Genomic DNA, 23,846 nt, shown 5'->3' with positions numbered 1-23,846 from the left:
GATGTTGAACCAATAAATAAGATCCTTTCAGACAGTGGGTGTGGGAGGAGGGCATGATGCTACTTTAAGAAGCGTAGTCAGGGAAGGTCTAATGACACAAAAGAGTGAATCACACGAAGGTCTCAGCCACAGTGTGGCAGACAACCAAGACAGCACGTGTAAAGGCCCTGAGGCCTGGGCAGTTTAATGAACTGAACAAGAAGACCTGCAGGGGGGAGCATGGTGAGTAGTGGGGGAGTGAGGCCAGCCAGTGTCTGGTTCATTACAGACCTCTTAGAACTTGGACTTGGGAAATAGAACTTGGGCTGCTGCAGTTTTGCGGGAGCATTAGGAGTGAAATTTATAAAATGTTGGGAGAGGTGTATATTGATCATAAGTTAACAGTCATTACCGGGCTTCTGGAGCGCTCAGGATGTGGTGCGGGTATGATGGGCGACTTCAAGGATACGAGATGCTCTGTATCAGCCCCCAGTGTCTTTCCCAAATAGACTGTGTTGAAATCAGCTCTCCACACTTTATTTCACACTTTCATACAGTGAATAAAATGACACTTAGTTCATTGTAAAGAAAGTTTGACCTCGTGAAGATGTGTAAGTGCTTTTAGGTTTTCGTATGGTAGGTGTTACCTTTTGCCTTTCATTTTTAAATTCTTGTCACAAAAATATGTTCTTTGCAAAATATAGAAAATGCCAAAAAGAAGATTAAAGTTATTGATAATCTCTGTATTCAGAATCTCCGTTAACGTTTTGCTCTATATTTTTTCAGCCAACTTACATATATGTAAATTGTGTGCATGTGTGCATGCGTGTGTGTGTGTGTGTGTGTGTGCGTGTGTGCACACGGCACAGGCTTTAAATATGACTGGCCCCATTTGGTAGCCTGTGGTTTTCTTTCTTCCTTTATTTTTTTTGTAATTTTGTTTAATGTTTATTCATTTTTGAGAGACAGAGATAGAGCATGAGCGGGGGAGGGGCAGAGAGAGAGAGAGGGAGATTCAGAATTGGAAGCAGCCTCCAGACTCTGAGCTATCAGCACAGAGCCCGACTTGAGGCTCGAACCCACAGACTGAAATCATGACCTGAGCTGAAGTTGGACGCTCAACCAGCTGAGCCACCCAGGCGCCCCGGTAGCCTGTGGTTTTCACCTATGATATCACAAATACTTTTTCATGTTCTCTGTTGGGCATTTGCATTTATATCTTTTCCCTAATACAAAAAGTACTTTAAAGAGTATCCTGGGAGATGTTTGAACATGCCAGCGTATGTTTTCTGGAATAGAGTTGGTGGGTCAGAGAGATGGGCTTATCGATAACTTGTGATACAGTGTTGTCACAAGCTTGTGATACAATGTTGTCACATTGCCTTCAAGGGATCATATTGCTGTTCATTCCCACCAGCAGTCAGAGAGTAACTTTCTCCCACATGCTCACATGGTCTTTTTTATAGTATCTGCCAAGTTGATAGGTTAAGAAAAATGGCATCTTATTCTAATTTCCGTTTTTAACTTTTTCGTGAGCCTTATTGTGTTTACCTGACAGCTTTCCCTTTTTTTAAAACTTGTCATAAATTCAAGAACATCTCATGCTTGAGCTATTTGTCTTTGGAAAACTAAGCTTGATCTTTGTTCCATTTTAACAATATATGGATGTTGGTAAATGAACGATGAATACATAAGGTTTTACTATGCTTTTCTGTACTTTGGTAATGTGTTTGAAAATGTTAATTATCAAAAGTATTTAAAATAATACAAACATATTACAAACATATTGCAGGTTTGGATCCAGGCCACTGCAATAAAGCAAATCTCAGAATAAAGAGAGGCAGATTAATTTTTTGGTTTCCCAGTGCATGTGAAAGTTGTTTATACTATAGTCTGTTAAGTGTACATTTTCATTGTGTCTAAAAAGCCAGTGTATATATCTTAATTTAAAAATATTTAATTGATGGGACGCCTGGGTGGCTCGGTCGGTTAAGCATCTGGACTTCAGCTCAAGTCATGATCTCACGGTTTGTGGGTTCAGGCCCCACATCGGGCTCTGTGCTGACAGCTCGGGGTCTGGAGCCTGCTTCCGATTCTGTCTCTCCCTCTCTCTCTGCCCCTCCCCCGCTCACGCTCTCTGTCTCTCAAAAATAATTTTAAAAAAATGTTAAAAAAATCTTATTTTAAAAAATAAAAATATTTTATTGCTAAAAATGCTATCATCTAAGCTTTCAGTGAGTCGTAATACCTATCACAGGTCACCGTAACAAATATAATAATAATGAAAAAGTTTGAGATATTGAAGGAATTACCAAACGTAAGACAGGAAGTGACCAAATGCTGTCGGACAAATGGTGCCGATAGACTTGGTGTGACACAGGGTTGCTACAAGCCTTCAATTTGTTAAAAAAAAAAAAAAAAAAATGATAAAATGAGGTAGGCCTGCAGTCAGATTTAATAGGTGTGTGGCCCCTAAGAAAACTTAACCCATTTCTTTTCTGGTCATTGGCGAGTTGATGCTATGCTGGTGGCATTTTCGAGCCCGATTCGTTTTGGTATCGTGTCACTGCCAGAGCTTCTCTGCGAAGCTTGTGTCTTTAGAACCACCTCATACAATCTCTGTCTTGCCCTTACATACGAGATACAGGTGCATGTACAGATTCGTATTCACATCGTGGCCACAGTAACTGACTGCTTTTTGAAAGGTAAGACTCTATCCATCCTTCAATGCCTTTGTCTTTCTTCTTTAGATGTGGAGCATACCGGAGCCACCAGCGAGTTCTACGACAAGTTTACCATTCGCTATCACATTAGCACCATTTTCAAGAGCCTTTGGCAAAACATAGCTCACCATGGCACCTTCATGGAGGAATTCAAGTGAGTATCTGGCCCCTGATACTCCCAGAGCAAGTCACAGCTTGCTCTCTTGCAAACCACAGGTAGGGTGGCTGCTCAAAAGCTTTCATAGCTGGTTCTTATTGACTGTTTGCTTGATCTCAGCCTCCTTTAAGTTTTCTAGGTGGTTCTGGTACATGAGAGCAGGGTTATTGAAATGTCTGTGCTGGCCAGACTTTGCTGAACTTTAGATTTGTTGACATACTTCGGGGATGGTATGTATACATTAAAAAGAAAGAATTTATAAATATTCGGAGATGATGTGTTAAGTGTCTTTTGCTGTTTCTGTGATTACGGTGTGAGGCGAAGTTGTCAGAATGACTGGAACCAGATCTTCGAATGTTCTGGAATCTGATGTCACGCTTTAGATGAGAAATGTTAGGAAGACTTTAGATTTGGAAGCGGTCAGGTTGGGGTTATTATTTCCAATGTCATTCTTTGTAACAAGGCCCTAAACCTTGACTAAGGACCTTTCATTACCTACCTGGAATTTTAGTGACTACTTTAACCCGGACTTTGGTAATTTTGTTTAAATTACTTAAAAAAATTTTTTCTTAATGTTTATTTTTTAGAGGGAGAGACAGAGTGTGAGCAGGGGAAGGGCAGAGAGAGAGAGAGGGAGACACAGAATCTGAAGCAGGCTCCAGGCTCTGAGCTGTCAGCACAGAGTTCAAACTCACAAACTGTGAGGTTGTGACCTGAACCAAAGTCAGACACTCAACTGACTGAGCCACCCAGGCGCCCCTCGTCTAAATTACTTTAAACAGAAAGGTGCTTGAGAAAGAAAATAGATGAAAATGTTGAACTTCCAAATTATTCTTAAGAAATTTTATCCCATCTACTTGGATCTTTTGCAAACCATATTAGAGCTTTGATTAAATCCAGTTGTCGCTTGTTAACTAAGTCACTAGTCGACAATATTTGTTAGCCATTTGCTAGGTAACTTTCTGCAGAGTGAACTCTTTAAGCTAATTCTTTTCGTGAGCTGCTCTTCTGGTCAGAATTATGTTCCAGCAAACCCTGGCACAAGTTTAGACCAGACAGGCCCACGGCTTGATTTGCATGGTGCTGAGTTGGGAGTGGTCTTCCTGAACTTGCCTTGTTCCTGAAATCCAGGCTTCCTGCCTCCTGATTACGCAGTGATAGATCCCGAAGGGTGTGTGGCTACTCTTTTTCTCTACTAATCTTGCAGTTATGAAGCCTAACGGTGCACTCAAATCTCCATGCACGAGCGAGCCCTCCGTTATAACGGGATATGCAGGACAGTTTTACAGATTGGAAACTTCAAGGTCTAGAAAGTGAATTAATAGCCTCCTTTATCAGTGTTACAGCTGCCGACTTTTCTTCAGCGTGTCTTTCTTTATAATGAGGAATAACTGTATAAGTAATTCTCTTGTCCCGCATATGTGGGTAATTATTTTTACTTTCTTTGTATCTTGGTGAGTTTAAGCATATTTTCTAGTCTGGAAGAGTGTCTTCTCGACTTCGGATCATTGAGAGAATGAGCCAGGGATGTGTTAGTAAACCTGCTCTCTGAAGAGGTGGAGAAAATTCAGCCTTTGCTGGTTTTCTCGGGTGTAAATACTTCCACCGTGGCTAAATTTAAGCTGCCAAGGGAGTCTGCTCACAAAATTCTGAAATACTAGTAATTGGCTCTCATCAACCGTGCAAGGTGCCTCCGGCGCACCACTGAAATGAGCTCATCACAGTTAATTAAAAGGAATAGCAAGATCCAGGGAGAGACTCCGTGGTCCTTGACCTCCACAGTGCTTGAGTGCTGGCCCGGGAGGCAGTCTTACAGGGCCAGATGGTTGGCATTTAGGGCAGAGGCCCATTTTCCTCGGGATCTGCTGCGGCACTTTGCTTCGGCAAGAGGTCTGACCGTGTGCAATGTAATTGCCTTTCCAGTTCGGGGAAGCAGTTTGTGCGCTACATAAACATGCTGATAAATGACACGACGTTTTTGCTCGACGAAAGTCTGGAGTCTCTGAAGCGGATCCATGAAGTGCAAGAAGAAATGAAGAACAAAGACCAGTGGGACCAGCTGCCCCGGGTGAGGACACGGCGCTCGGACGGCGGAGCCGGAAAACCGCCTCGGCCCCTGGGCAGGGCTCTGCCCGGGGCCGCGTCCGTGGGCCCTGCTGACTTAGATGTGACCTACTTGTCATTGCTTGTCACCTCCCACCTGCGGGCTTCCGTGAAGTTGACCCGGGTTCAGGGGAGGAGTGAGCTTAAACACTCCATCTAAAGCTAAGAAGTGCCTCGAGAAGTCTTTCAACGTGCGTTCTCCTGCCTTCTTAGTTTTAAAGGGCTTTTTTGGAGAAGAGCTTTTATTGTCTGTGGTGTTGATGTCAGTTTATGAAAGTAGGAAATAAATCTCTAGAATTCTGTGCCAGACAAGCATTTGATTTGCTCACAGCATCTCCTTTAGACAGCTATGTGAATCATGCAGGATTCTGGTGGGTTATTTTTTCCTTCTGGTTGATGTTGGTTTTATATTTGGTTATTAATGGAAGAGAGGTCGTTTTGCCAGGTTCCACGACATGGTGACATGGTGACGTGACAGCACACTGGCACGCTTTTCTGACACTTGCTGCAGCCATTTAGACGGTTCCCCGATCAGTTACTTCGCTCTTGACAACTACTGGGGACTTGGTATCTTGGTTCCTTCTGTTCCCGGGCTCAGAGTCAGAACTGCTTCCCCAAAGGAGTTCTCCTGGGAGAGGAGGGAGGACTGTTGTTTCTTTACTTGCAGTAGCATTCTCAGCGCGAAAATACTGTCGAGCTTAATGCCGCACAGTCAAAAAGTATCTTAAGATACATGAGCACATATGAAGGCACACTTAGGAAATGTTTTTATTTCAAGTGTTCCTGCAGCTGTGGTGAGAATTTTACGACTTGCTGTAGCTTAGCCAGCGGGCTTACGCTACAGACCGAAGCCTTCCGGGGGCTTTGCAGGGCCTGTGAATGCTGGATGCCCGAGTCCAGGCCGCCACACTGCTGGACCCCCTCTCTTTGTATTCTTGAGATAACGTGGTGGTTGTCTTCTTTTTCCTCGGCACTGCCCTGGCATCCGCCGGAGTCTCACCTACCGTCTACCCTCGCATTCGTTTCTAAACACGCTTTAAACTGTTTTTCCTGTGGTGCCTCCAAAGGTTCCCTCCTGCGCCTCCCCATCTCCCCCGGGCGGGAGTCGGCCCAGACCTGATGTTTCACGCCTCCCCACAGTAGCTCTCGGAAGTCCTTCCAAGCTTTTCTCCCATTCCAGTCTGTTGGCTCCAATCTGGACCGGTCCCCGGGCCCTTGCAGAACATCCTGGGCAAACAGATGAGGCCTAGCCGAAAGAGGTGCAGCTTTGGAGCCGAGGGCACCTAGGTTTGAGGACTGATGCCACCACGCGTTCGGAGTTCCTGAATCCATTTCCTTGTCCCTGAAGCAGAGATGATCTCTGCTTTGCAGAAAAACTAGGAGGGGGGATGGTGGATGTCGCGAACCCAGCTCAGCACGGGTGCTCAGGATGTGTAGCTCTCCTTGTGTCATTTGCCTCAAGTCATTCTTTCTGTCCAGAATTCTCTGCTTGCCGTTCTTATGTGTGAAAATCCTACCCATTCTTTACACAAGGCCTTGTGCAGGTATTCCCTCATGGTTGGACTACCCCAGCCAGAGCCGCCCCAAACCCTCCCCTTGCTCTATACTTCTGTAGCGCCCACTCGGTGTCGCTCGTGATGCTTGTCTTAGACCAGCTTCTGTCGTAGGTGTTGGGATACGGGTCTGTGGCACATGGTCTCATTCACGGTCGGTGCTCAATAGCGTTTGCTTAGGAGATAACTCAACAGTTCCTATTGATTTTGCCGTGTCCGTGGATGAGAAAGCGGCATAAATAGTTCCAGTCAAGTGCTATTTCAGAAATACGTCTGTTTGATTTTGAAGTCCCTTCCTGCCACCCACCTCCCTGCCTGCTGCTCCCATCTTGCCATCCTCCGGATGCTGGGGGACTCCGCTGCTCAGCCCTCAGGCTCCTCCCCTCCTGTCTCCGCTCTCGCTGCCGAGGCTGGTGTTTCTCAGGTGCTCGGTGGAATTTCGGTGTGGTAATAATTCTTTATTATGGAAGACCACACCATACGTCGTGGGACATTTGGCATCTCTGGCTCGCGCCCATTTAATGCCAGTGAATTACCCTCCTGCCCCGAGTTATCAGGCAGCCAGAAACACTCCCGCACGTGGCCTGATCCCCCAGTTGGAAATCACTGCTGGGTGATATCATCTATTCCCAGCGGCTTTGATGGTCGTTATTCTAAAGATTCTGGAACACGTCTCCTCAGTTCCTATCTCTCCTGACGCCAGACCTGCTTCACTAGCTGTTGACTTGCTCCTCTGCCCGGTGGTCTCATAGTATCCCTTGACGAGGGGGGGCCACATCTCCTCTCCAGGTCTGCCCAACCTCATTGAGGGACAGCTACATTCTTTTTTTCTTTTTTTAACTTTTTTTTAATCTTTATTTTTGAGAGAGAGAGAGATACAGAGTGTGAGTGGGGAGGGGGGGCCCAGGCAGAGAGAGAGGGAGACACAGAATGTGAAGCAGGCTCCAGGCTCTGAGCTGTCAGCACAGAGCCCGACATGGGGCTCGAACTCACAAACTGCAAGATCATGACCTGAGCCAAAGTTGGATGCTTAACCAACTGAGCCACCCAGGCGCAAGGGACAACTACATTCTGTTGATTACTCTGACCCAACACTTTGGAGTCCTCCTTGATTCTTCTCTCTCAGCAAGTGCCTCAAGGCTGTATCTTTTTTTTTTTTTCTTTTTTTTTTTTTTTTAATTTGAGAGAGAGAGAGAGAGAGCGCACAAGCAGGGGGGTGGGTCAGAGGTAGAGAAAGAGAGAGACTCTTAAGCAGGCGCCACTGCTCAGTGCAGTGCCCAACATGGGGTTTGATCCCATGGCCCTGGGATCATGACCTGAGTTGAAATCAAGAGTTAGATGCTCAACCGACTGAGCCACCCAGGAGCCCAAGGCTCTATCTTGAGCTATACCCATGTCTGACCTCCTCTCTTTCCCCTACCTCTAGACCGTCTCTCTCCCGGCTTGCTGTCGTCCCTCTCACCGGTCTCTCGCCACCTTTATCGTGTCCATACCAGAGGGATGCTGTTAAACCTGTTTGCTCGTTATCGCCGCTTGACTCAGAACTCTTCCCGGTTTCCCTTCTCACTCAGAGTCCAGACCCGAATTAGAGTGGGCCCCTGGCCCCACCCTTTTCCTCTTCCCTCCCCCTCCCCCACCCCACCCACACGGGCCTTCTTGCCCCAGATTTCTGCTGGCTCGCTTCCTTCAGATACCCACTTAAATGTCACCTTCTCAGAGGCCATCCCTGACCGCTTTCCTTCTCATTCTGCTCTATTTGTCTCCCATCACTCTCAGACTTACCTTGTATCTGGGAGCATGTTTGCATACTGCTTATCTCTTCCCTGCCCTGCAGTCTGAGCTCCGTGAGGCTTGCAGGCCTCTTGGTCACTTTCTATACTCTTATCACCAGAGCCGAAAGGTGGGCCTGGCCTGGAGGAGGGCCCGGACACCAGGTCTGGACGAGTGCATGCGACACACAGACGCGCATTGCACTCGTTCTCACTCCATTGTTCTCGTGTCTTCCTGCTCCAGCATGTTGCGTAGGCGCAGTCTTGACCGAGGGGCAGCGGGCAGGCCACCCAACATCGTTGCAGAACCTCCCCCAGGCACCCACTCAGGGCACTTACCCTAGGGGCACTCGTTGGGGGACTTCAGCTGTCCTGGCTCTTGCCCCTCCCCCTCCACGTAAAGTAAATCAGCCTCTGAGCCGTGATGTAAGGATTTCGGTCTTCCCTGATGTTTCTGTGGCTTTTCTCCATCCCAGAGCCTTCAGGGCCCCACTTGCTTTCCCCATGACTCAGAGACCTTCTCATCTTGGTCCCCAGCCCATGGCAGAATTGAAGGACAAGGACGGTGCCGGAGGCAAGGATGCCGACCGTTGTCGGGGCTGACAGCCTGACGAAACTCAGAACCTTTTAGCGATCTGTAGGCGCTCCATGTAGGGGCAAAACCTATTGGCCGCGGTGTCGGAGCAGAACACATCTATGTTCTCACAATAACGATGGCTGCCAGTTGTTATTAAGGGGAACGAGCTCTCCTTCGTTAGCACCCACGTGTATCGGGTGTGATGAAAGAATCAGTTATTTCATCCCGCACAGAACATGAACGTGACTTCTTTTATCGTTGAGGAAACCCAGTCGCGTGGAAGTGAAATAATGCGCCACGGTCACCGTACTCAGAGGCCTAGAGAGTTCTGATGCTGAAAGGAATGAACTGTACCTTATCTGGAAAATTCTCTGCCGTGGGTTGTTCCCATTCCCTCGGCATGTTGGCTTTGCTGCGCCCTTGTCCCATTAGGAGCGGACTGTATTTTCCATCACGCTCGGCGTGCCAGTGAGCTCACGGCCAATACTGACCTTGGCTTGGCGTCTGCTCCGTGTTTCCTATAGGATCAGCAGCAAGCCCGTCAGTCCCAGCTTGCTCAGGACGAACGCGTTTCACGCTCCTATCTCGCCCTGGCAACAGAAACCGTGGACATGTTCCATATCCTCACCAAGCAGGTCCAGAAGCCATTCCTCAGACCGGTGAGTGGAAACTTCGGGGTGTTTGTTTTGGGTGTCGAATTCCACAGTCAGGCTCCGGCACCTGTTACTAAAGGTGGTTGTGGAGATCCTGGACGTTGCAGCTCACAGCCACTAAGTGAAATTTTGATACTGGTTTTGTTCGCAGTTATGCCAGGGGATAAAGCACTCTGAGGATAGACGGAAGGCTACAAACAGTCTTTTCCAAGATAACTCAATTCGCTTTCTGCTTACAGAGCACACGGGATCACTAATGTTGAGGCTGTGACATATTTTTATCATTATCGATTCCTGTGTTGTATCTATAGGAGACATAGAAAGTCACGTCAGTTGGAAATTAGAGTCTATCAAGTAGAAATCACTGATACTGGGTAAGATCTTCGGTTCTCCTAGCTGTAGCTTTGCTACACTCAAGAAGCCAAAGGGTAACGAGAGCCATAATTACGGTTTATGACAGATCAAAGGTAGTCAAAACATTTGGCCTTGATATTATTAATAAGATCGGAGTCCTGTTTTTGAAATGGAAACTGAGCCACATGACCGAAGATCGCTGCTTGGTGTTGGAGCTGCCGCACGGCACAGAAGCTTTGTGGTGTGGCCGGGATAAGGGTCGTGAGGAAGGCCAAGAAGGGGCCGGGAGCCGGTGGTTAATTACCTGGCAATATGGACAGGCTGACAATGGAATGTAACTTGGTTACTCATTTCCTCCAATTTCCACTTTCACCGCTTCGTTCAACAGTATCGCCACACCCTGGCCTGTGTGCATCTCAGCAAGGAGTCTCCCCCCGCTCCCATTTTCCATTTCACATCTATTTATAAAAGAGCCGTGGAACGTGAAACAAAACTGAGCTCACTATTGAAAGCATGCGGACACCACGACTAATTTAAACAAGATAGTTCAGACCCTTGCTTCCCTGGGGTTGGCAAATGGAAATCCTTTCAACTTTTTCTACGGAGGCCAGAGTAAATTATTAGGCATCGTGGGCCGTACGGTCTGTCCCAGCTACTCAGCTGTGCTGTTGCAGCACGTAAGCGGCCACAGACAATATAGAAACCAGTAAGCGTGGCTGTGTTTCGGTAAAACTTTATGAAAACAAGCATCAGGTCAGATTTGGCCCGCAGGTAGCAGTTTGCCAATCCCGGCACTAAACTACGTTTTATTTTAGTTCAGTGATCCCAAATCAGCAAGTCTTTGATTGTTAGGGAACTGTAATAAATTATTTGAGACTAAATTGTCATAGAGCCTATTTTTGGTTCTGAGTTCTTCATTTTTAAAGGAATTTATTGAAAGCAAAGTCTAATGTTTTCACGTCAACTAAAATTAATTTTTTTCAAGGCCTACTTTTTAAAAAAATTTTGTTCATTTATTTTGAGAGAGAGAGAGCGAGCGTGAGCAAGAGCCCAAGTGGAGGAGGAGCAGAGAGAGAGGGAGAGAGAAAGAATCCCAAACAGGGTCCGCAGTGTCAGCACAGAGCCCAGCACGGGGCTCGAACTCACTAACTGCGAGATCATGACCTGAGCCCGAAATCAAGAGCCGGACGCTCAACCGACTGAGCCACCCGGGCGCCCCTCAAGGCCGTTCCTTGACCTGAGCTATCTGCGTGCCTTGGCCGTAGCCTTCCACACGCACTCTTTGCCTGTGCCTGCTTCGATGCATCCTTTTCCTTTGCCACACAGTTTCGCCTTCTTCACTGGCTAGCTCAGACCTCTCCCGCTTGGGGAAAAATAAGACCCTGCCAACTATATCCTGTCCTTATCACTCCTGTATTTCACAGTTTCCTAACAGTCAAATACAGGAGCGCTTCACTGCGCAAAGGAGGTTCTCGAAAAGCCAAATTTCAGTTGGATGTGTATAAGTGCAATCATTAAATGTAATGAAAACCTTGTTCTGTGACTTTCTTTTTCTTTTTTTTTTTTTATGGCCTGATACTGTCTAACCTGAGGCAGGATTCCTCCTGCAGGTTTGCTTGAAGCACACGTGCCCTACTGTACTAAGTACTGGGACATCGGGTGGGTTCTTGCATATTGTTTATATTGGCTACTTGTTTCATTTAAGTGTGCTTTGTCTCTCACCTGCCACATTTAAGATGATTTAAGACATAAACTTTATCTTCTGCTTCTTCTGCATTTCTCCTCTCTTGGCCTCTGATAATAAGAACGGTGCACCCTGTCAGAACTGTCAGACGCTTTTGAAATTTAGAAAAATAATGTATCAGGGCGCCTGGCTGGCTCAGTCAATGGAGCATGCGACTCTTGATCTTGGGGTCATGAGTTCGAGCCCCATGTTGAGTGTAGAGGTTACTTAAAAGTAAAATCTTGAAAGAAAACGAATGCACATACAATGGCGGCTAAATGAACATACCAAAAATTTCTTTGACTTACGTTATGATGATGGGATTCTGAGTGATTTTTCCCTCTTACCTACTTCTCAATGAATTTGGAGTAATCCTTGTTTTTTGTCACCGAAAGCATGAATTTAAAGCAAAGGTCGCCCTTCCGTTGATATTTGTAGATATTCCATCAACCTGCAACGGTATTAAGTGTTAGAATTATCGGGTTAGAGATGGAGAGTAAAGACAATTTTGAGCGGAACGTTCTTCTTCAGCTTACGATCCACGGCACATATAAGGGATTCTCTGCAGATTAATCCGGCCCATTCCTGTTCCTCCGCTGAGATGGGAGTTTTGGTCCTTCTCGCTTGTCTCAACAGCTTGAATTGTCCTATTACCCTGTGATTTCCTAGGAGCTGGGACCCCGACTGGCTGCAATGCTCAACTTTAATCTTCAGCAACTCTGTGGCCCCAAGTGCCGGGACCTGAAAGTAGAAAACCCTGAGAAATACGGCTTTGAACCAAAGAAGCTGTTGGACCAACTGACAGATATTTACCTGCAGCTGGACTGTGCCCGGTTCGCCAAAGCCATTGCTGATGACCAGGTCGGTGCCCGGGGGGGCAGGCCATTTTGGGGGAGGCCGGGGTTCAGGCTGCTGAGCTGGGCGACCAGAGGTGGCGTCTCTGTGGACTTCCGGGCAGACCCTGTGCAGTGACGTACCCACCTGTCCCTGGATTTTCCCCACTTGAAATCAGAAAGGCGATTTTTATTTATTTATTTATTTATTTATTTTTAATTTTTTTTTTTAACGTTTATTTATTTTTGAGACAGAGAGAGACAGAGCATGAACGGGGGAGGGGCAGAGAGAGAGGGAGACACAGAATCGGAAGCAGGCTCCAGGCTCTGAGCCATCAGCCCAGAGCCCGACGCGGGGCTCGAGCTCACGGACCGTGAGATCGTGACCTGAGCTGAAGTCGGACCCTTCACCGACTGAGCCGCCCAGGCGCCCCAGAAAGGCGATTTTTAAATTGTGGTTTGGGAAGTTTTTAGTTGGCAAATGGAAATAATCACCACCGCGGCCAGGGGAGCTTGTCTGACGTAAACGAAGATGGATCAGCTCTTTTTCATTGGGTGTAAAAGAAAAAGAGCTGACGTGGCTCCCAGATACGTCTCCAGTGGAGTTCTTAGCCCGTCCTGCTACGAGCAGCAGGCCCATTACCTTCCCACAGAGGCCCGGCTTTCCCAGGGCTCCAAGCCTGCTTCCCAGGCCTTCGCTTTAGTACTGCCGCCGTTGTGATTCCAGGTTCCAGACCTTGTGGGGTGATCTTCATGGTCTTCTCTCTCCTTTATTCCTCGTGTCCCCTGTGAGGACGCCGTTTGGTGCTTGGCATTTCCGCGGCTGCCGATGTAGTCCAGCCCCACCCCCTTCTGACTTCTCTCCCTCCATGTTCTTCTGGCCCACGTCATACCAGCGTCATAAGAGCTGATTGTTAATCAACCGAATGCCAAGTTTTAACCACTTGGCGTATTTTTGTTGATGTGGTCCTCACAAAATCCTGTGGTGTAGGTTCTATTAGATTCCTCATTTTTACATGAGGAAACTGAGGCACAGAGAGTTGAAGTGGCTTGCTCCCGGTGGCACCCGTGCCGTGGGATAGAGGCAGGATTCAGACCCAGTCAGTCTGCCCTGAGCCTATATTCCCAGCCCCTCTGCTTTCTGCTTAAAATGCCCCAAAATTCCACACTCACCTGTGTCTCCATCTTCGTTCACACACTCTCTCCAAATATTACTCACGTTTCAGGTTAACCAGCAGTAGGGATTCTAGAAGGTTCTTTACCCATATCTCATCCAAAGGAATCATAGAAAAATAAGGAAATAGAGGGTATTATTTTTTTTAATGTTTATTTTGAGAGAGAGCATGTGTGCCCATGTGCAGGGGAGAGGGAGAGAGAGAATCCCAAGCAGGCCCCACACTGTCAGTGCAGAGCCCAGCACAGGGCCCGATCCCACAACCTGAGCTGAAATCGAGTCGTACGCTTAACCAACCGAGCCACCCAGGCACCCCTAGGTACTGATTGTTTGTTTGTTTGTTTAATAACAGCTCTATTGAGATATAATTCACGTATGTGGGTTCTTTGGGACGTAAGCAAGAGAGTTGGTCTTGACAAAGTGCCTGCAAAGGAAAAAAAACACACGTCTGAAGCAGTTTTTCCATAGAAAGTAGTGTATCAGAGGGGCTTAAGAGTTTGCCGTTATTGGGGGGGGGGGGGGCCTAAGATGTGTTTCTAGCCTACAGCCTGTGATACCGCACATTTCTAGAACTATGGAAGGGAAGTGGTAGTCTGGAGGGAGAGAGGGGAAATGGGGAAGTACCCCCATCCAGAGTGGGGTGTCTGCTTGGGGAGCAGGCCAGCTGCGGCTGGGCTTCTCTAGCCTCACCAGAGGTCAGGGTGCGAAAAGTCCCCAGAGACTCTCGAGCTTTTACTGTAAGTGACTCGGGAGAGTCATTAAGTGTGGTCTCGCTGTGGCTGCCACATCACAAGTGGTTAACATCACAAACTTTGCAGCGTGAATAAACACGGCGAGACAGTGAAAAGCGAGTGGGGGACAATACCCGGTAAGGCCTGTGGATTGTCGTGGTGGCCTGTGGTGGCACCTGGCTTGCGTCACAGATGGCAGTTTCTGCCCAGTGGTGCGTGGGTTCTCTTGAGTGTGTAAACAGCCCTGTTCTTCCAGACTCAGGAAGCAAACGCACACGAGTGCCAGTGTCCCAATGTAGAGAATAGTGTTTTAAGTGGATTTCTTGGCTTCCTTTTACGGTGTGGTATTTGTTCTGATTGCTGGGTATTTTCCTCTTACATTGGTTGTAAGCTGATTAGAGTCCTGAGGATCATTTGGAAGAGGGTTTGAGGACTGGGGAAGAAAGGGTGGAAGTCTACAAAGCTCCAGAGGAGCAAGAATTACGATTTTCTCCTTCGGGAGCCGCGGCCTTGGTTTGGTCTGGTGTGTGTGGGAAGACAAAGGATGAAGAAAAGGGCAGCCATGCGAGGAAGGAAGAGCTTCTCTCCCCGCCAACCGAGAATGGGCTAAGCACGCGTGTCCAGGGCGCCTGGGTGGTTCAATCAGTTAAGCGTCGGACTCTTGACTTCAACTCAGGTCATGATTTTAGGGTTTGTGAGATCGGTCCCTGTCGGCGCAGAGCCTGCTTGGGATTCTCTCTCTCCTGCTCTCTCTGCCTCTCCCCCGCTTTCTCTCTCTCTTTCTCTTTTTCTCTCTAAAACTAAATAACCACTAAAAAAAAAAAAAAAAAAAAAGATAAAGAGCCTATCTGAAGTCACACTTCTCCCATCCAGTCTTTCCTTTTTTTTTTTAATTGAGGTGAAATTCACATAACATAAGGCTAACCATTTTATTATTTTTTAATGTTTATGTATTTATTTTGAGAGAGAGAGCTCAAGCAGGGGAGAGGCAAAGAGAAGAGAGGGAGAATCCCAAGAAGGCTCTGCGCCGTCAGCACAGAGCCCGACGTGTGGTTTGATCTCTATGAACCGTGAGATCGTGACCAGAGCCGAAATCAAGAGTCAGACCCTCAACCAGCTGAGCCACCCGGTGCCCCAAGATTAACCATTTTAAAGTGTGCAGTTCAGTAGCATTTAGTACATTCACAGTGTTATGAAGCCATCACCTCTTTCTAGTTCCGACATTTTATCCAAACAGCACCGTCAAAAAGAAATGCCACATTCATTACGCAGTCGCTGTCCATCCCCGCCCCTTTGCCCCAGCCCTCGACAGCCATTAATCTGCTTTCTGTCTTCATTTTACATAATTTTGGATTTACCTGTTTGCCTATTCTGGATATTTCACGTAAATGGAATAAGATAATACACTACCTTTTGTGTCTGGCCTCTTTCATTTAGCATAATGTTTTTGAGGTTCATTCATGTACATGGCCTACTGGCTCATTCCTTTTTGTGGCCCAGTGAGATCTCATTATGTGAATACTCCACGATTTGTTTCTCCATTCATCCATTGGTGGACATTTGAGTTGTTTCCAACTTTTGGCTATTATAAATGTGGCTGCTCGGAGTGTTTGTGATGAAACACTAGAATACCTGTCTGTAATTCTTTTGCGTATATACTTAGCAGCAGAATTGCTGAGTCATATGGCGATACTACATTTAACTTCTTGAGGAAACGCCGCATTGTGTTCTACGGTGTACGAACGGATCACGTACAACTGTTCTAATTTCGATTTCTTCATTCTCACCAACGCTTGTTATTTTTTCGTGGTTTTTTTTTTTTTTTTTTTAAATAGTTACTCTAGTGGGAGTGAAATGGTACTTCGCTGTGGTTCTGGTTTACATTTTCATAATGACGAATAGCGTTGAACATCTTTCCATGTGCTTCTTGGCCATTTGTATACCTTCTTTGGAGAAATGTCTGTCCAAGTCCTTCTCCATTTTTTTTAAATGGATTACGTTTCTGTTGTTGAATAGTAAGAGCTTTTTTTTTATATATTCTCGATACAAGACCCTTATCAGATACACGATTTGTAAATATTTTCACATCTGAGTTTAGAATGACTCTGGAACATCCTTGAGGTCATCACATCTGATTTTAGAACGACTCTGGAACATCCTTGAGGTCAAGAGCAGCATCTTTACTGCATCTCTCACCCCACCCACATCAGACTCAAAGCGACGGCTTAGTAACATGCATTTGCTCCAGGCATCGACGACGTTGCTCCTAGAGGCTGAATGCCACGTCCCCTCGGTGCGGGCTCCCTTTGATTTCTAATAATGCTCACCACGCTGCCCTTAGAAGTTGACTTATAAGCAAGCATAAGTTGTTAAAAAGTCGTCATCTTTTAAGAAACAGAACGGGTGATGTTTCACGAGGGTGGCCAGGTGGCTCCTTGTTACAAAGAGAAGTTCAAGGTGAAACCGCCTCTGATGCAGCAGTGCCCAACCAGCAACAAGCCCCCGTGCAAAACATTTTCATTTTGCCCTTCCAACCTCTTATTCTATGACCTTTTGGCCACTTCTCCTCTGCGCCCCTTCCCAAAGAGACGGAGAGTGGCTTCCGGTTCACGATAAGTCGATGTCAGATAAGGTAACTGCTGGATCAGTACAGTAATTTAGTTTCAGAAAACTATACCGGAGGCCCTCCGAACTTTTCAGGATTGTGCAAGATGGCTTTCAGGATTTCCGCTAGGTCGAGGCCAGCGTTCGCCCTTCCCTCTGTCTCCCCGTCAGGTGCTTGAAAGTAACAGGGGGCATGGGTGCCTGTGAAGACAGGAAATGGACACGTGCACTTTCTTAGAGACTGAGGTTTACAGAGGAAAGAAGAAGGATGGAGGAATTTCAGTTCCACACTCTAAGAGAATGCAGACCCTGAGACGAATTCATCCTGCAGAGATTCGTCTGAGTCCTTGGATGGGAAGGACCGCTCAGCGGCTTACGATGCCGTCCTTGGAGTCTCGATCGGTCCCCTCCTCCGTCTGGATCACTGTCAGTGAACTGACAAGTGGCCAGTGTTTTTGCCAGAAATGCAAATTGGGATATACTGTGGTATTTTGAAATGGCAATGATTTCTATGAATTAGGTACCTGTGAGGTGGGTGTCACCACGCCCATTTTACACCCAAGGAAACTGGGGCTCAGAGGGGTGTGCCTAAGACCACCCAGCGCTCGAGGAGACGGTGGAGCCAGAATTCGAGTCCGACTGCAGCTGTGGTGGGCACTTGTCCTCTAGACCGTCCCCCGTGCTCCTGTCAGCAGAGCACCCGACACTTCAGCGTTGAGCCGAGAGATTGACCTCGAACGGGAGAAGGCTCCTGTCGACTGGGAACCGGGTCGGGCTGTTCTCACCATGTCTGCCTTTGACGGAAAGAGCCGCCATTTGCTGCCAGGGCCCAGTGCCTTGCGAGGCCTCAAACAGACTCGATTTTCAATTTCTTTTTAACATTTACATTTTAAAAGAAATGAATGTTTACTGTAAGATAATTCCACTATTTAAAAATTCCCCTCATTTGCCTCACTCCTGAAGCCCTCCTCAGAGGTAATGACCTTGTACAGTTTGATACGTATATTCCAGTCTTCCTGCGTTCATAGCCATGTGAGAGTATTTATATATGTGTTATCATTTCAGGGCTGTTTTATTTTTTCACGTTTAGTTTTCAGAGGCGGGGAGGGGCCCAGAGGGGAGGGGGTCAGAGGATCCGAAGCAGGCTCTGAGCCGACAGCCCAGAGCCTGACACGGGGCTCGAACCCGTGAGCCGTGAGATCATGGCCCGAGCTGAAGTCGGATGCTTCATCGACCGAGCCCCCCAGAAGCTCCTACGTGGGTCGTACGTTAGGCGTTTTCTGCAGCTTGTGTTTTTCCGCTTAAAATGTATTTGTCTCCCATCGTCTTTCCTCACTTGCAGAGATCCTACAGCAAAGAGCTGTTTGAGGAAGTGATCTCGAAGATGCGGAAGGCAGGGATCAAATCCACGATAGCGATCGAGAAGTTTAAACTCCTAGCTGAGAAGGTGGAGGAGATAGTAGCCAAGAACGCACGCGCAGAAATCGACTACAGCGACGCCCCAGACGAGTTCAGAGGCAAGCGGACCGCTCTTTCCCTACCGAATTCTTTGATTGGAGTTACCCCGAAACGCGTAACACAAACAGACCGCATTCTGTGCTTTTCATTTTTTTATGGTGCGCTAGAGTTGCTCCTTGAGGCACGCTCTCTGAAATTACATTTGCCTACTTTTAGCTTCTGTTATCAATTAGAAGCGAAAAGAAAGTCCTTGTCTTGATTTCAAACTAGGAAACCGCCGGGAAGATTCCAGGATCAGCCTTGCCTTGGCAGGAGGGGATTTCCTGCAGATCCCCAGCTGCGGGAGCTTCCTGTATGGCCCTGGTCCTCCTCCCTTGTTCTTGCCCCCCAGCCGTAGCTGACGAGAGTGCTCTCCCCTCCACCAGGGGCGCCGGGTGTGCCTCTGTCTTATGCTGACTTCCAGCTAAACTTGGGGGCCTAGTAGGACCATGCGAAGCAGGACAGGCTTTGTTTGGCTTTCATTTTCAGTTTTCGGCTCTGTGAGTAGAGTTTGCTCTTGGCTCTGTCTCCGTAGACCCTCTGATGGACACCCTGATGACCGACCCGGTGCGGCTGCCCTCCGGCACCATCATGGACCGCTCCATCATCCTGCGGCACCTGCTCAACTCCCCTACAGACCCGTTCAACCGACAGATGCTGACAGAGAGCATGCTGGAACCAGGTAGAGGAGGGCGCGGCGAGAGTCACAGTGCCCGAGGCCGCCGGGCCCAGCTGTGGCGCCCGAGTCGTGTGTCCGAGATTAATCAGAAGGGGAGATCTGTCAAATCCAGAAGCCACACGGCGTCTGACGCTCGATGGAAAAGACACAAAACATCCTTTGCCCTTTTTTCCGCCGCCGGAGCCTGGGCCTTCCCCAGGCTTCGTGTCAGTGAGGGAGCGAAGGGCCCGGTCTTTCGCGTACACAGACCTGCACGCAGCGGCTCCCGGGAGGAGCCCTCCCGCCTGGGGCATTAATCCTGTCCTTTTCTTTTCCCAGTGCCAGAACTGAAAGAACAGATCCACGCCTGGATGAGAGAGAAACAGAACAGCGATCATTAAACCGTCCCCCGTGCCCACCCTCTGCTCGAGGCCAAGGCCAGCCAGGCAGAAGCAGCGTCGGTGGCGGATATGCTGTTCAGATGTTGGAGGCCCAGCGCGGCGGGAGACCCCGAGAGCCCACCCAGAGCGACCAGACGGTGGAGATCTGCAAGGTCACGGAGGAGGAGAGGAGCCCGAGTCCTGTACATATATTTAAGTGACACACATGGTCAAAAGCTTGAGGGACACACTTTACGATTGCTTGTGTAATAAAACTCGTCCTTCTTACGTCACCATTTGGGGCTTTTGCGACGGAAGTCTCTGAGTGATTGATGGCAGATGGGTCTGGACAGCATCCCCTTCGTCCTTATTTTCCCCCCTAAACCCGATATCCGTTGATTTGATTGTGATTAGAGAACCTTGGACATTTTGCTGCTAAAGAATCCTTGCCCTGCTCCCCTCCTGACCCTACTTGCACTGCTGTGGATTTTTTTAAGAGAAGCAAAAACAAAAATAAACTCCTTCCCCCACTGGCCCTCCAAACATATACTCTGTGAGAGAATTGTGCCTGCAACAAAGTGTTCATCCTGGGATCGTATTTTTATATCATATTCACATATTTGTTTTTTTAATTGGTGTTAGATGACATGATTAATAAAAAAGGCAAGCTATTTTCAGAATTTGAATTTCAGTTTTTATTTTTATTTTTTCCTTTTGAAATGTCCCTTTAAAGTTTTTTTGTTTTTTGTTTTTTTGTCTTTTTTTTTTTATTCTGAACAAAATGAGAATCTGTCACTCTGGTCCTTGTAGTAAGGCCTCTATTAGGGATCTGAGGAACAGTACAGCCGAGGAAGTGTTCAAGTATATCAGGATTTACATGACTTATGGATTTTTTTGGGGGGGGGGGAGGTAAGGAGGGTGGGGGACGATTCAAAACCATTACAGGTATCCTAGGGGGGAAAATCAACTCCTCAACCCTGGAGTCTGTGAGTTCGAGGCAGGGGTCGTTTGTATGACATGTCCTTTGGGGCTTGGCCTTACCAAAGCAAAAAGGGGGTGCAGGAAACGTGGATGTGTCTGCTTGTAAAAACACACACAGACAAACACACCTACACGCGCACAGAAACACGAGACTTTTTGTATGACTGCTCCCGACTTAACATACTTGAATTCTTGAATTTCCTTTGGGGTAAAAAAAAGGATCTGAAACCATAAAGTGTTTTGAAGAAATTAAGCTACGGAAACATACTTTCTTTTTCTTTTCCTTTTTTTCCCCCCTCCCCCTTCCCCCCCCCCCCCCCACAGACCATGTCCTCTGTTCAATTCCTAACGCAAACTACAATAAATGGTGATACACATTCAGAAGGAACCTTCTTGGAGTCTCTTCTTTTTGTGGAAAGCAAAGGGGTGGGTGAGGAACGAGAGCCCAATGAGTCTGCATGTGGCGAAGTCTCTCGTCTGCCACCCGTTCGGAATTGCTACTTTGAAAACAAAACCTTGGGCGTTCTGCGTCCGTCCCGAGGCTCCGTCCGGTCCTCGCTCGGTTCACTGTTCAGGTGTGTGGGGGGGGTTGAGACTTGTCATGTTCAGTCTCCGCCATGCAGCCTCAAGTTTTTCCCCATCTCGAGTGCCTTTCCCTTGACCCTCACGGTCCTTACTCAAGGCCAACCCGTTTCACCGAGCTGTTCTCTGGCGCCACGGTTTCACATAACCCCGTCGGCCAGCGCGTGTAATGATCAAAGCGAGCACTTAACATAGTACTTGCCGTGTGCCCGGCGCCGTGCAAGCACTTTCATATCTACGGCTTGGGCTTTTTTAAACAGGTCAGGGGGTGGGGTGAGGAGAGGCTAGGAAACTCGCCCAAGGTCACCTTGTCTCCCAAGGTCTCCCAAGCCCATGCCCCTATCCACCATGCCTACTGCTTCTCCTGAGCAAATTTGGACTGAATCACTTCCCTTCCCTCCCCCAAAGTAGAATGCATTCGTTGTAATAAAAATGTCATGGGGCACTTGGGTGGCTCCGTTGGTTAAGCGTCCAACTTCGGCTCAGGTCATGATCTTGCAGTTCATGAGTTCGAGCCCCGCATCGGGCTCTGTGCTGACGGCTCAGAGCCCGGCACCTTCTTCGGATTCTGTGTCTCCCTCTCGGCCCCTGCCTTGCTGATGCTCTGTCTCTCTCTGTCTCTCAAAAAATGAATAAATGTTAAGAAATTTTTTTCTTTGATTTCGCACAATGTAGACGGATTTTTAAAGAAAAAATCACCCATAATCCCACAATGCAGATAATTCTGTTAGTTTAGTTCACTTTTTACTAAGCTTATACATGTATATGCCCATAAAATTATGTTTTGGGGCTTCTATGCCTAATTGTTCATCCAACTCATGAATATGTATTATTATCTCCTCTCCAACAGATTATAAATTCTTCGCAGGCGCAGATTCTGTCATTGTCTGTATGACCCCACGAATGTAGTAGGATGCTGCCTTATCCCTCCGTATGCTCTCAGCATTTTGAATATTCAGAATTCAGAGGTTTCAAGGATCTTCTGTTTGGTAGGACACGTCTTCTATCTGTACTGTCTCTAGGAGCAAGATAGTTGGTGTTTCTGTTCATGTTTTCAGGGTTACTGTTTTATAGAAACTTGTGTTTGCCTTCAGTCTGTTAATTATGGATGTTGAGATAAATTCCAAAATGTTTTTAATGTAGGTCTTGGCCACAAGAAAGCTGGTCAAATAAAAAGAAGGAGTATCTGGTGAACAGAAGAGAAATAATCCTTGACAGAGAGATGATTAAAATAACTTGGTGCTCGTTTTGTGACTCACTATTATGTGGGTTTTTTAAAGGAGTTGATAAAATATCTTTCGAAAAGAGAGCTTGAGCACATTATTCTGTGCACATTTTGCAACCTTTGGATTTGATACAAAAAAATAGTGGATTCTATGGTGTTTGGGTTGGAGTGGGAAGAAGACGTAAATAGACCCAGTCTGACTAGGTAAGTTTTTGGGTTTTTTTTAAGTTTATTTACTTAGAGAGGGAGAATGAGAGAGAGAGAATCCCAAGCAGGCTCCACACTGTTGGCACAGAGCCGGCCGGACGTGGGGCTCAACCCCACGAACCGTGAGATCATGACCTGAGCCGAAATCAAGAGTCCGATGCTTAACCGACTGATCCACACAGGTGCCCCTGACTAGGTAAGTTTTTCATTGCAAGAAACCTCCCCAGTGTTGCACCGAAGGAAACCACCCTGAAGATACCTTGTACTTCACGAGCATGTCCTACGTGTAAGCCGCTCTTTCATGCAACAATTCGCTTAATCCTCGACAACTGTCTGAAGGAGATCGTGTGGTGAAACAGGCATGCGAAGCTAAGCCGTGTGGGCGTCAGCGTCTGATCCCTCCAGCACTCCTGTTGTATGGCAGAATTCCAGAATGGGCCAAGTCCAGAATGCCCAAAGACCTATGGAGAGGCAGCCTACCATTCTGGAAGGGGCTTTGGCCTCGGGGTCAGCTCCAGAACCAGCTCTCATGGGAGGTGGTGAAATAACTTGAACCTCAGGGCTTTGCTTGCTGGCCACTCACTGTCAAGCCCCAGGTTTGTGTTCCGGCCCGGGCCCCTCTCCTGCCCGGCAGACACTCGTCCTCGCCGATGTCCGAGAGGCCCTCAGAGTTGACGTGTCCAAATTAAGTTGCTTCCGCTTCACCCCCAACCCGTTCCTCTTGGTCTCCCCATCACAGTAAATGGTGTCCGACATCCTTCCAGGTCGCTCGGGCCAAGAACTTGGGAGTCATTCTCGACCTCTCTCTTGTGGGCTGCTTGCCAGTCTGTCCACAAATTTCTCAGCTCTACCTGTAAAATGTACCCAGCATCCAACCGCTTTCCCCAGGTCCACTGGTGTTACTGGCCTGCGTCATCAGCAGTGAGCTGGCTTATTACAGTAGCCGCCTGACCGCTCTCCCTGTTTCTCCCTTGTTCTTTCTCGAAACGGCAGCTGGAGCGGCCTTGTTAAAACTTGCCTAAGTTCAGAGGACGCCCGGCTGGCTCGTCGGTAGTGCGTGTGACTCTTGATCTCAGGGTCACGAGTTCGAGCCCCACATCGGGCATGAAGAGTACTAAAAACAAAACCAGGAAAACCTTCTTGGCTCAGATCACATTGCTTCCATGCTCCAAACCTTCCCCGGCTTCCCAATGCCCTAGGAGTAAAAAAGATTTTACAGTAGCCTAGAAGGCAGTGCACTCCCTCTCCACGATCTGTCTGAACTCACCCTACAGCTCCCCTTCCCCAACCACCAGGCCACCCTGGCCTCCTCCTCCTGCAGGCATGCTCCCCGCACTGCTAGGGCCTTTTCCTGCTGCCCTGTCGGCAAGGAATCCCCTTCCC

The 23,846-nt window shown here is 47.7% G+C and overlaps 1 protein-coding gene across 5 annotated transcripts in view; it reads left to right on the top strand.

Moving 5' to 3' along the window:
• Window positions 1–19,643, top strand: part of UBE4B (ubiquitination factor E4B) — a 120,776-nt gene extending 101,133 nt beyond the window's left edge. For all 5 annotated transcript variants that reach the window (XM_060626730.3, XM_060626735.3, XM_060626731.3 and 2 more), the window contains 7 exons: window positions 2,730–2,856; window positions 4,783–4,927; window positions 9,386–9,520; window positions 12,261–12,452; window positions 18,276–18,450; window positions 18,966–19,112; window positions 19,428–19,643. In XM_060626730.3, coding sequence (XP_060482713.1) covers window positions 2,730–2,856; window positions 4,783–4,927; window positions 9,386–9,520; window positions 12,261–12,452; window positions 18,276–18,450; window positions 18,966–19,112; window positions 19,428–19,489 — 983 coding nt within the window. In that variant the 3' untranslated portion in view covers window positions 19,490–19,643. The remainder of the gene's footprint in view (window positions 1–2,729; window positions 2,857–4,782; window positions 4,928–9,385; window positions 9,521–12,260; window positions 12,453–18,275; window positions 18,451–18,965; window positions 19,113–19,427) is intronic.
• The last annotated feature ends 4,203 nt before the right edge of the window (window positions 19,644–23,846 follow it).

Source organism: Panthera onca, chromosome C1 (genome assembly GCF_046562875.1).
Source record: "Panthera onca isolate mPanOnc1 chromosome C1, mPanOnc1 haplotype 2, whole genome shotgun sequence".
In the NCBI taxonomy this organism is placed as follows: domain Eukaryota; kingdom Metazoa; phylum Chordata; class Mammalia; order Carnivora; family Felidae; genus Panthera; species Panthera onca.
The sequence above is the reverse complement of the archived record's forward strand: the minus strand, read 5'-3'. Positions and strand labels throughout refer to the sequence as shown.